The sequence below is a fragment of the Balaenoptera acutorostrata genome, chromosome 9 (genome assembly GCF_949987535.1).
Source record: "Balaenoptera acutorostrata chromosome 9, mBalAcu1.1, whole genome shotgun sequence".
Lineage (NCBI taxonomy): Eukaryota > Metazoa > Chordata > Mammalia > Artiodactyla > Balaenopteridae > Balaenoptera > Balaenoptera acutorostrata.
The window spans coordinates 52,646,060-52,659,244 of NC_080072.1; the positions used below are offsets into that span (position 1 = coordinate 52,646,060).

Genomic DNA, 13,185 nt, shown 5'->3' on the forward strand with positions numbered 1-13,185 from the left:
TCTATAAACCTACCTGCTCCTCCCCTCCCCCAATTCTGTTGAGGCACGTCCTAGACATATCATTTCATCTATAAATATTTCAGTGTAATGTCTAAAAGACAAAGACTTTAAAAAATATATCCATATTAAAATTTACAAAAATATTATAAAACAACCAGTAAGTGTTCAAATTTCTGTTTCATATTTTAAAAAGTTTTTCAAATTGGGATCACAGTAAGGTTCCCACAGTGCAAATGGATGATGTTGCTTAGGTTTGTTTTCATATATAGGTTTCTTCCTCCATCTCCCTTACCTCCATCCCCCTGCAATTTGTTTGTTGAAGAAACTGAGTTTTTGTTTTGTAGAGTTTCCCACAGTCTGAGTTTTGTTGACTCCATTCTCGCAGTATTCTGTTTCTTGTGTGTCCTGTAACTTGATGCTTCTTTGCATTTAGGTTTTTGTTTTATTTTTATTTTTGACAAGGTGGTATTTACTTCTATGAAGAGGCTTGCCTCTGACTTGTCTCTTTTTGATATTAACAGTTGTAGTGGGCTGAATGAATGGTGGCCCCCCAAAAGAGATGTCCATGTCCTAATCTCTGGAACTTGTGAATGCTACCTCATTTGGAAAAAGGCCCTTTGCAGATGTAATTGTTAAGGATTTTGAGATTAGGAAGTCATTCTGGATTCTGTGGTTGGGCCCTTAATCTAATGATAAGTGATGTCATTATAAAAGGCAAACAGAAGAAAACACAGACAGAAGAGGAGCCAATGAGACCAGAGGTAGAGATTGGAGTAATGTGACCACAAACCAAAAAATGTCTGAAGCTATGAGAAGTTGGAAGAGGTAAGAAACTGATTATCCTCTGAAGCCTTTGGAGGGAGTGCAGCCTTGCTGACACTTTCATTTCTGACTTTTGGCCTCCAGAACTCAGAGGGAATAAATTTCGGTCATTTTACGCCATCCAGTTTATGGTAATTTGTACAGCAGCCGTAGGAAACTAATAGAACAGACCTATGATGATAAATGCCTAAACATATTAGGGGTTACAAAAACTAGAGATTTTTCTATTTTTTCTATCACTTTTTCAAGGAATTCTATCATTCCTGTTTCATTTATTAGCTGGAATACTTCCATAAGAAAAACTTTCCAAGTCAATTATTTAGTTACCTTGAGGTACATTTTGTATAAGGCAGGATAAACATTTCCTCTTCCCTTTATTATCTAGTTTTCAAATTGAGCCGTTTCCCTAGCAACCTCCAAAGAATGACCAATTATAGCTTTAATAAATTATTATTACGAAGTCATGGATTTAAAAATATTTGATGTGTTTTAATCTACTGCTGTTATTATCATTATTGATGCTAAAATTATCCCATCTTTGGCTAGCAAGATCACATCCTGAGTCCCTTTGAGATGGGACTAGTAGTTTTTGATAGTTTTGACAGTTTCCTTGCTTTCCATTATGACAAGTTATTTAACATTTACCTTAAATATCTCATGTCCCAGATCTAGAATCAGTGCTATTCTCCCAAGAAGCACTGTTCTTATTTATTTACTTTTATTATTATTTTTTTTAAGTGAGTAGGAGAAAGTACATAGAAAACAAGATCTGTACACTAGAGGTACTGGGTTAGTTACTGGTCTTCTCTCTCGAACAATTCATTTTGAAAGGAAGTTGCAAAGAGATCCTGTGCACCTCCCAATGTCGGCGTCTTGCATAAATATAGTAAATGTCAAAACCAGGAAATCGACACTGGTACAAAGCATAAAGCTTATTTAGATTTCACCAGTTATATATGCACTCATTTTGGGGTGGTGTATGTGTAGAGGTCTATACAATTTTATCATATGTATAACTTCATGTAACCACTATCACAATCAAGATACTTAACTGAACCATCACCACATGACTCCCTTGTGCTACTCCATAATAGCTCCCTCTACTTTCCTCTTCCCTAATTCCTGGCAATTGCTAATCTGTTCTCTATTTCTATAAACATGTTATTTTGCAAATGTTACATAATGGAATCATGCACCATATATCTTTTCTTTTTTGGCCATGCGGCACGGCATGAGGGATCTTAGTTCCCTGACCAGGGATTGAACCCGTGCCCCCTGCAGTGGAAGCACGGAGTCTTAACCACTGGACCACCAGGGAAGTCCCACCATATATCTTTTTGAGATTTCCATTTTCACTCAGCATAATTTCCTATAAGTTCATCCAATTTGTTGCATGTATCAACAGTTCACTCCTTTTTATTGCTGAGTAGTATTCCATAGTATGGAAGTACCACCATGTGTTTGATCCCTCACTCACTGAAGGTCATTTAAGCAGTTTCCAGTTTTTGGCTATTATGAATAAAGCTACTCTACATTTGTGTCCAAGTTTCTGTGTGAAAATAAATTTTCATTTTCTCTGGGATATATGCCCAATCTCTCTCTCTGTAAGGCTGTTACTGAAGTATAACTGACATACAATAAACTGTACATATTTAAAGTGTATACTTTGATAAGTCTTAACTTACCTATACACCTGTAAAAATATCACCACAATCAAGATAATGAACTTATCTCTCACTCTCAAAAGTTTTCTCATCCCCTTTGTAATCTTTCCCTCCAGTCCCTTCCTGCTCCCCTCTGTCATTCCTTGTGACAACTGAGGTCAGGCCTTAAATCTCATTACTGATGTATCCTTCAGCAACTAGCAGAGTGACTCTGTCTAAAGTAGCATTCAATAAACAGCTGTTAAAGAACACCTCTGTATCCATCAATGAGATTAAATAAAACATTACTATTACTGTTGAAATCTATATACTCTCTTCTTATTGCATTCCCACCTTCCTTCGAAAGGAGTGTTCCTCAACCTTTTTTTTTTTTAATGTTTTTTAAGTGTTATCACTCCCACTCCCCAATCCAGGGACCCTTTTAAGACATTTTTTCCCTAATCTCCCTCTTTGATTAAATTTTAATACCACAAATATACTGTATATATGTTTATGTACTGTGGCCTGCTGTAATATCTAAGATTTTTTTGCAAACCACCCCTCAAAATCCGGAAGCAATTTTTACTCCCTTGGGGAATATCTGCCCCTCTGCAAGTGCATGCTGCTCTAGATGTAACCACTCTACTGAATTTTACCAAGTTCCTCTTTTTTTTTTTTCCTTTTAATAGTGTTACTACATATGATGTATCTCAAAATGATACTGTTTTCTTGGATATTTTGTACACTGTATAAATGGCATCTTACTATGTGTATTCTTTTGCAAGTTCCTTTTTTTTAAAATTGAAATACAGCTAATTTACAATGTTGTGTTAATTTCAAGTGTAAAGCAAAGTGATTTAGCCATACACACACACACACATATTCTTTTTCAGATTCTTTTCTATTATAGGTTACTACAAATACTGAGTATAGTTCCCTGTGCTATACTGTAGGTCCTTGCTGTGCAATTTGCTTTTTGCTCAATATCACATTTGTGAACCTCATCCATATTAATGCATGTGCCTACAGAGCTTCCATTTTTATTGCTATCTTGTATTCCATTATTCATCTTACTGTCAGTGGACAGCTGGGTTATTTCTAGCTTTTTCTAGTCTTATAAAGGAAGTTGCTATGAACATTCTTTCAAAAGTCTCCTGGTATCCATGTGCCAGAGTTTCTCTAGGTTATATTCTGAGCAGTAACTGCTGGGTCATAAGCTAAGTGCACCTTTAAACTGACTAGATAATGTCAAATGTTTTAAAATTGGATGTATCAATCTGTACCCTTCAGGGCAGTGTAAGAGTTTCTGTTAATCCATATTCTCACCAACAGTCATTCCTGTCTGTTTTTGTCAATCTCATAAGTGTAGAATAGAATCTCATGGTGATTTTAATTTCCATTTCTTTGATTAATAGTGAGTATAAGCATCTGTATTAGTTTCCTAGGGCTGCCATAACAAAGTATCACAGACGAGGTGGCTTAAACAACATAAACTTGTTTCCTCACTGTTCTGGAGGCTAGAAGTCCAAGATCAAGGTGTTGGCAGGTTTGGTTTCTTCTGAGGGTCTCTTTCCTTGGCTCGTAGATGGTCATCTTTTCCTGGTGTCTTCATATGGTCTTCCCTCTGTGCCTGTTTGTGTTCTAACCTCCTCTTATAAGGACACCAATCATGCTGGATTAGAGCTTGTCCATATGACCTCATTTTACCTTAATAACCTCTTTAAAGGCCCTATATCCAAAAACAGTCACAGTCTGAGGAACCAGAGGTTAGGACTTCAACATATGAATTTTAGGGGGACACAACCTAGCCCATAAAAACATCTTTTCATATGGTAATAGCTATTTATATATTTTATTCTGTGGGATACATGTTGTATGATGTATCAGTAGTTCATTCTTTTTTATGAACAAATAATATTCCATTGTATGGATATACTGTGTTTTATTTATCTAATCATCAGTTGATTGACATTTAGGGTGTTTACATTTATTGGCTATTATGAATAACACTGCCAGGAACATTTCTGTACAAATTTTTGTTTAAACACTTTTTTTCAATTCTCTTAAAGTGGAAGTGCCGAGTCATATGGTAACTCTGTGTCTTACTTTTTGAGGAACTACCGAACTGTCTTCCACAGTGGCTGTACTATTTTACATTCCTACAAACGCTGTACAAGGGTTCTAATTTCTCCACATCCTTGCCAACACTTGCTATTGTGTGTGTGCTTGTTTTTAAATACTAAAGCTATCCTACTAGGTGGGAAGTGGTATTTCATTGTGGTTTTGATTTGCATTTCTCTAATGACTAATAGTGCTGAGGATCTTTTCATGTGTACATTTTCATTGGAAAAATGTCTATTCAAGTCCTTTGTCCATTTTTAAATTGGGTCATTTGTCTTTTATGTGTTGAGTTGTAAAAGTTATTTATATGTTCTGAATATTAAATTCCTATCGGACACATGATTTATACATATTTTCTCCTATTCTATGGGCTGTCTTTTTCACATTCTTGATAATGTTCTTTGATGCACAAAAACTTTTAATCTGATGAAGTTCAGTTATCTATCTTTTCTTTTATTGCTTGTGCTTTCATGTTAAACCTAAGAATACATTGGCAAATTCAATAAAGATTTACCTCTGTTCTCTTCTATAATTTTATAGTTTTAGGTTGTTGACCCATTTTGAGTTAATTTTTATATATGGAGTGAGGAAGGGGTTTAACTTTATTCTTTTGCATGTAGTTATCCTGTTGTTTGAGCACCTCTTATTGGAGAGACTATTCTTTCTCTATCAAATGGCCTTGACAACCTTGTCGAAATCAATTAGCCACAGATGTTTGAGTTTATTTCTGGACTCTCAATTCTTACTGGTCTACATGTCTATCCTTATACTACTACCATACTATCTTGATTAGATTGCTTTAGGGAATATTGAAATATATATTTTTTAAAATATTTATTTATTTATGATTTATTTTTTCAGGCTGAGCCAGGTCTTAGTTGCAGCACGCAGCATCTTCGTTGCAGCATGCATGAGGGATCCAGCTTCCCAATCAAGAATGGAACCTGGGCCCCCTGCATTGGGAGCACGGAATCTTACCCACTGGACCACCAGGGAAGTCCCTGGGGAATATTGAAATATTAGTGATATGAAACTTTCCAATCCATAAACATTTATTATTTCCATTTATTTAGGTCTTCTTTAATTTCAGCAATGTTTTGTAGTTTTCAATGTACAAGTTTTTCACGTTTTGGATAAATTTACTTCTAAGTAGTTATTCTTCAAATGGTATTGTAGTTAGAATTATTTTCTTAATTTTCTTTCAGTTCATTCATTGATGGAGTATTATGGAAACACAACTGATTTTTATGTTTTGATTTTGTATTTGCAACTTTTGCTGAATTCATTTATTAGCTCTAGGACTTTTGTGGAATCTACAGGATTTTCTATAATCATGTCATGTGCAAATATAGATAATTTTACTTCTTTCTTTCCCATTTGGTGCCTCCTATTTCTATTTCTTGCCTAACTGCTCTGACCAGGACTTCCAGTACAATGGTGAATATTAGTGGTGAAAAGTGAGCATCCTTGTCTTGTTCCTGATCTTAGGTGGGGAAAGCTTTCAGTCTTTCACCATTGAGTGTGATATGTGATGTAGGTTTTAAAAAAATGCCCTTTACCATGTTCAGGAAGTTCCCTTCTATTCCTAATCTGCTGAGCATTTTTTTTTTTTTTAAGAGCTCCGTCAGCATCCCCAGGGTCTAATTATGGAAGCTGGGGACCCAGGCCCTTACTTCTGCTGTGGTCTGTTGAGAGGGAGTCTTTTTTTTTTTTTTTTTTTAAAGAAATTCACGTTCTTTTATTTATTTATTTATTTATTTATTTATTTATTTATTTATTTATTTATTTATTTATGACTGTGTTGAGTCTTCGTTTCTGTGCGAGGGCTTTCTCTAGTTGCGGCAAGTGGGGACCACTCTTCATCGCGGTGCGCGGGCCTCCCACCATCGCGGCCTCTCTTGTTGCGGAGCACAGGCTCCAGACATGCAGGCTCAGTAATTGTGGCTCACGGGCCCAGTTGCTCCGTGGCATGTGGGATCTTCCCAGACCAGGGCTCGAACCCGTGTCCCCTGCATTGGCAGGCAGATTCTCAACCACTGCGCCACCAGGGAAGCCCAACTGAGCATTTTTATAATAAAAGAGTGTTGAATTCTGTCAAATGCTTTTCCTGTGTCTTTTGAGATGATCATGTGATTTTTCCCCTTCATTTTATTAAGTTTACTTTTTTGGTAAGTCTTCAAGGTATTAAGAATGACAGTACTAGACAATTTAATTTCCAAAGAAATATAGAATAACATTGTTATTTTTGAATTGTTAGAAGACCTGCATTATTAATTGGTAGGAATTCCCTTATGCAGACAGAAAGCAAGCACACATAAACTGTAGGGCCAGTAGAACTACTTTTAGAATTAACTATGCCAGAGAAAATATCTCTGACAACATCTGCTTCAGTTACATGTAGAAAGCATTTCATAAAATATTAAGAAGAAAAGCAAGCTTCATAAATAATTAAAATTAAAAGTTCCTAGGGCCAGCTGTTTCCCTTTAGGGGATAAAAGATATAGAGGGCACCGTAAAATTTACAATGTGTCACTATGGATTACCTCCAAAATATCTTTGAGAACATGTACAGTTACAATTTAGATATGTGGAAAAAAATGAATTCCGCCCCCCCCCCCCAAAAAAAGACAAGCTAGTAATGTGTAGAATAAAAACCAAAAGAATTTCAAACTTCTTTTTGGGTTATTAGATCACTAGGTTGCTTTTAGCAGTATAACAAGAGCAGCATAACAAGCTCTTTGTAACAGAAAAACACGTGGCATAAAACTTATAGGTATGAGCTCTTCTGGTACTAGGAACAAAAGGGCACAATTCCTAGTTACATCATTCTTACAAAATTTTTATTACTACCACTTTCAATCTAAACATAAGAGCATCTCATTTATTCCTCATCCCTGGGGAGTAAGATACTCATGTGAGTGAATGTAGTGGAAAATAAAAGCTTATCTCTTTATGTGTCCAAATCAGTTGATTCATTTTTAATTCATTTTCTATGAAAATAATGTAAACTAAAGAGATAATATAGATAGTAGCAGAGCATGGAAAACACTATGTGTGACCTCAGGCAAGCCACATAAACTTCCTGGGTCTGTTTTCCTCTCTATGAAATGAGCATGATAATACCAACCTCAGAGGATGTGCTAAAACCTCCTAGAAAATTGTTAACTGCTGTATAAAATATTAGCACATTTTAAAGACTATATGTTGTACCTGTTTTATAAACTAAAGGTAGTGTATTCAAACTTAACTTATTCTTGGAAAAAGAGATTTCAAGGAATTCTGTCTGGGGACAGTCTCTCTGATAAAATTAGAAATGAAAAATGCCACCCTATTACATACTCCCCCCATTGAATGGAAACTGGAAAAACTCACTTTTAAATAATTCATAGGTTAATGACAGGGGCGGGGGTGGGGGGTGGAATGTAGAAACAATAAAAAAGCCCTACAAACATATCATGGACTGCAATTAAAGCAGAAAGAGAAATTTTTTAGGTTCAAGTGGATTTCCTTGAAAACAAGAAAGACTGAAAATATAGAACCTAATAGAAAAAAAGCCTGAAAAAGAATAAAAACATAAACTGTAATAAAGTAGAAAGAAATAATGAATATAAAGGCAGAAATTAAGGAGACAGGAAACAATAACATTGAGAAGTAGAACAAGAGCTGGCTCTTGGAAAACATTAATAAAATAGACTGGTAAGTCTGATCAAAGTAAGAGAGAAAGCACAAACAATACTAGAAATGAAAAGGGAGACAACTACAGAGGCAAACAACTTTATATGCAAATTTATGACATCAAATTTGATAAATGAAATGGACAATTCATCTAGGAAAGTGTAAGTTACCAAAATGTACTAAAAAGAAACAGAAAATCTGAATGGACCAATAAATATAAACAATCTGATTACTAGTCAAAAATCAACCTCTCCATAAAAGGAACAAAACCAAGATGTTTTTATAGACTTTTCCCTGCAACATTCTCTCACGGAAGATGTCAAATGTACACATGTTAAAATAAAAAGAATTGTACAGAAACACCTATATACTCACTACCTAGATTCTTCAATTATTATTTTTCTACATTTTCTTTCACTTAACTATCCATCTAATCCATCCATTTATCCTTTCTATACATCCATCCTTTTATATCTTTTATTGAATCATGGGGGGTGAAAATATAAGAATACAAAAATATGACAGGATTTCAAAGCACCAGACTAGTGATATTTGTACTCCCATATCAACTTAACAATTTAAATGTTTTTCTAAAAATAGAATTGGAGCTATGGTACACTGAAAATACGAATAAATACACATGGAGGCGTTCAGGAAGAAAAGTCTGTGTCCCTTTTCTTTCCTGTCTTTGGACACTGTCTTGTGAGATGGAGACCCTGATTCCTTTCCAAACAACTTTCTAAGGTATTAGCTAGTTCCTGCTCCTCCTGCCAAAAAGGAGAATTGAACTGGATCTTTTAAAATAGCAGTTATAAAATGAATATATTTTAATAAATGTATTCATTCAGTCAGAAAACATTTACTATGCACTTAATTTATCAGAAAGAAAATAAGATTTATTAATTGCAGGAACAATTTATCTTCCAAAGGGCAGTTTCTCTACTGTAAAAAATTTTAATCTGTCAGATCCTAAAGAAAAACAATTTCATTTATTTTCTATGTAAACAGTGTGACATGCCAGCAAAGTTGATGGATGTCAACACTTTTGAATGAAAAGATTACTATCAAAGAATGACAGCATATAGAAGGCAAGGTTAATTTCTAAAAACAAGATATTATAACATTAATTTCTTTATCAATTATAAAATGCTAATTTTCCTTTTTGTGCCCCTTTATTATTCTTCGCACTGACACATGACTTTGTTGTTTTACGAACTGAGTGTATTCAAAATTCATTTTAGTGAAAGATAAAAGCTCTTTAAACCATTCTTCTCAAGAGCAACATGGCAATAGACTTTTTTGACCTTCATCAAGGAGAACAATACACCGTCCAATTTTGTTAGAAGAAATAGCGTTTCCAGGAAATTTGTCCTTTAAAGCATTCTTCTAATGTCATTGGTACCTTCATTTTGTTTGTATGCAAAAAACATTTTAGATTCTAAAGTGGATAACATCACATATTGCACTAAAGGTAACTTGCCTTGCTGGAGGTTTCTAATAAAAACTGGAATGTGTTCTGCACAGCTTGGCATGTCTCTAGCTCTGTCCGGCTGAAGGCTATTAAATAATCCTTGAGGTGGTCATATACATTTCCATCAAGAGCCTGTAAAAGAGGAGTAAACAAAAGCAAAAAAATTATGACAAAGCTTTGACACACAATGCCTATTGTTTAAAAGGTAAGTTCAGTTTAAAATCTATTAATAAAAAATTAATAAAAGATATAGGTCGTTACGTAAGGATAAATATAAACCTTAAACAATCACTTGGGAAAACATGAATTTCTCTAATAAATAGGAACTAAAAAAGGTAAACCCCAATATTGGTAAAGTTGTGGGGATAGGATAACACTTGGGAGACAAAATGTTTGGTTTCTGATATTTGTTCATCTGCTTATTAGTTATGTCAATTTCTGTAGTCACTTTATAAGAGTAGGTGTGGGAGTTAAATGAGATAATGGATGTAAAGGATCCAGACACAGTGCCTGGAACAGAACAGACATTCAATAAACATTAATCTCCTCCATTTTTCCTCATCCATTATTGGTAGGATTCTAAATTAATATATTCTTACTATAGAGCAGTCAGAGAAAAAACACAATAGAAATAGTAAAAATAAAAAAATGACTCAGAAATCCTGTTTTGGGGAAGAAACACCAATGCAAAGTCTACAGAGAGCTTTAAACATTCTTACTTATTTAAGCATTTAGAGCAGGACTCTTTGAAATTGAAAAAAAAGAAGAGAAAACCACTAAACATTTGAGATATATTAGTTATGATATACACAGTGACTAAAATATGCATAGCCACCAAAATAAAAACCGTGGAAACTGTGTAGATGGAAAAGAATATATTGAATAATTTTAGGCTAACAAAGTAGAATAGAATACATACATACATACTAGCAACAGCTATGGGAAAATATATCAATAAGAAGAATAATAAAGGTTCTGCAGTTTTACAAATTAACAAAGATCTTAAAAATTGAGGTAAAATTCGCATACCATAAAAGTCACCATTTTAACTATTTCAAAGTGTACAATTCAGTGGCTTTTAGTACACTCACAATGTTGTGCAACCATCACTACTATCTAATTCCAGGGCATTTGCATCACCTCCAAAAGAAATCCCATACCCATTAAGTGATTGCACCCATTCCTACCTTTCTCCCCGCCTCTGGCAACCACTAATCCACTTTCTTTTTTTAAAATTAATTAATTAATTAGTTAATTTTTTGGGCTGTGTTGGGTCTTCATTGCTGTGCGCAGGCTTTCTGTAGTTGCGGCAAGCAGGGGCTACTTTTCGTTGTGGTGCGTGGACTTCTCATTGCGGTGGCTTCTCTTGTTGCGGAGCATGGGCTCTAGGCACATGGGCTTCAGTAGTTGTGGTTCATGGGCTCCAGAGCGCAGGCTCAGTACTTGTGGCTCACAGGCTTAGCTGCTCCGCGGTATGTGGGATCTTCCCAGACCAGGGCTTAAACCCATGTCCCCTGCATTGGCAGGAGGATTCTTAACCTCTGTGCCACCAGGGAAGCCCCTCTACTTTCTGATTCTATGAATTTGCTTATTCTGGACATTTCATATAAATGGAATCATATGATATGTGGTCTTTTGTGCCTGCCTGTGTCATTTAGCATGTTTTCAAGGTTCATCAATGTTTTAGTACATTTTATGGCTAAACAATATTGCATTGTATGGATATGCCACATTTTGTTTATTCATTCATTAGTTGGTGGACATTTGGATTGTTTCCACTTTTTGGCTATTATGGATTTTCCAGTTCTCTTGGGTATATACCTAGTAGTGGAATTGCTGGGTCCTCTGGTAATTCTGTGTCTAACTATTTGAGGAACTAACAATCTGTTTTCCACGGTGGCTGCACCATTTTACATCTCCACCAGCAATGTATAAAGGTTCCAATTTCTCCACAACCTCATCAATACTTATTTTCTGTTTTTCTTTTTTTAATTATTCAAGCTGTCCTAGTGGTATCTCATTGTGGTTTTGATTTGCATTTCTCTAATGACTAATGATGTTGAGGGATTTTTCATGTGTTTATTGGCCATTTGTATATTTTCTTTGAAGAGATGTCTACTCAAGTCCTACACTCATTTGTAAATTGGGCTGTTTTTCTTTTTGTTGTTGAGTTCTAAGAGTTCTTTATATATTTGAATACTATTTATATATTTGGATACATATACCTTATAAGATATATGATTGTCAAATATAGTTTCCCATTTTGTGGGCTACATTTTCACTTTATTAATAGTGTCCTTTTTAAAAAAAAAAAATTTACTTATTTATTTATTTGGCAGCGCTGGGTCTTAGTTGCGGCACACGGGATCTTCACTGCAGCATGTGGGATCTTTAGTTGTGGTATGTGGGATCTAGTTCCCTGACCAGGGATCGATCCCAGGCCCCCTGCATTGGGAGCGCAGAGTCTTAGCCACTGGACCACCAGGGAAGCCCTTCAATAGTGTCCTTTCATGCACAAAAGTTTTAATTTTGTTGAGGTCTAATTTAGCTATTTTTTCTTTTGTTGTTTGTGTTTTGGTATCATATCTAAGAATCCTCAATGGAGGTTTTATAGTAAGGAAATTACATATCCTACTTTCATTAAACATTCACTATAAAATTGACTTTTAAAAAATACACAAATTCTGTCCCCAAAGTGTTAATAAATCTGCACGTTCTATAATGCTTAAACCACTAGATGGCACCATCAAGCACTGTAAATATAGGCAGTGCAAAAGTGTTAATAAATCTGCACGTTCTATAATGCTTAAACCACTAGATGGCACCATCAAGCACTGTAAATATAGGCAGTGCAAATTCCTTAAGATTCCTTTCCATGAGGTTATGCAACATCCCCAGAGAGACTGCTGGTGTTAAGTCTGAATAACAATTCCTACCTTAGGACATGCTTTTCATTAACTTGTTAAAAAATGAACATATAGCTACTTCTGATATGAGGTTTTGCCTTAGAATGCTCTTGGTAGATGGTCATAACCTTGTGTTTGCAGGAAACCTTAGAGCATTTTATTTAAACATAGCAAACGGCAATATAGGCATCATGAGCTCCAACCCGCAGAGTTTCTAATTGAGTAGGTTGGGGGTGGGGCCTGAGAATTTGTATTTTCTAACAACTTGCTGCTGGTCTGGGGACCATACTTTGACAACCACTGGACTAAACAGTCATTTTAGCTGATTAGGTTGAATATTTATGTAGACTTAGATCCTGGTGACCCTGTAGAACCCACAGTGGCTGGAGGCAGAGAAGTCCACCATTCTGAATAGGGTCAAGAGCACCAATATATCAAGTAGGCAGATCAGCATCTATTTTCAACTGAGAATCATGCTCTACTTCAGAATTATAAAGGCAGCATGGGAAGGAAATTGAGTTCTGAAATAAGTTGGATATGGGTTAGA

At 35.3% G+C, this 13,185-nt stretch overlaps 1 protein-coding gene across 1 annotated transcript in view; it reads right to left on the bottom strand.

Annotated features, from left to right (window-relative positions):
• Positions 1 to 13,185, bottom strand: part of FCHSD2 (FCH and double SH3 domains 2) — a 313,606-nt gene that overhangs the window by 75,389 nt on the left and 225,032 nt on the right. Inside the window, exon 9 of the mRNA XM_007173694.2 lies at positions 9,742 to 9,864. Coding sequence (XP_007173756.1) covers positions 9,742 to 9,864 — 123 coding nt within the window. The remainder of the gene's footprint in view (positions 1 to 9,741; positions 9,865 to 13,185) is intronic.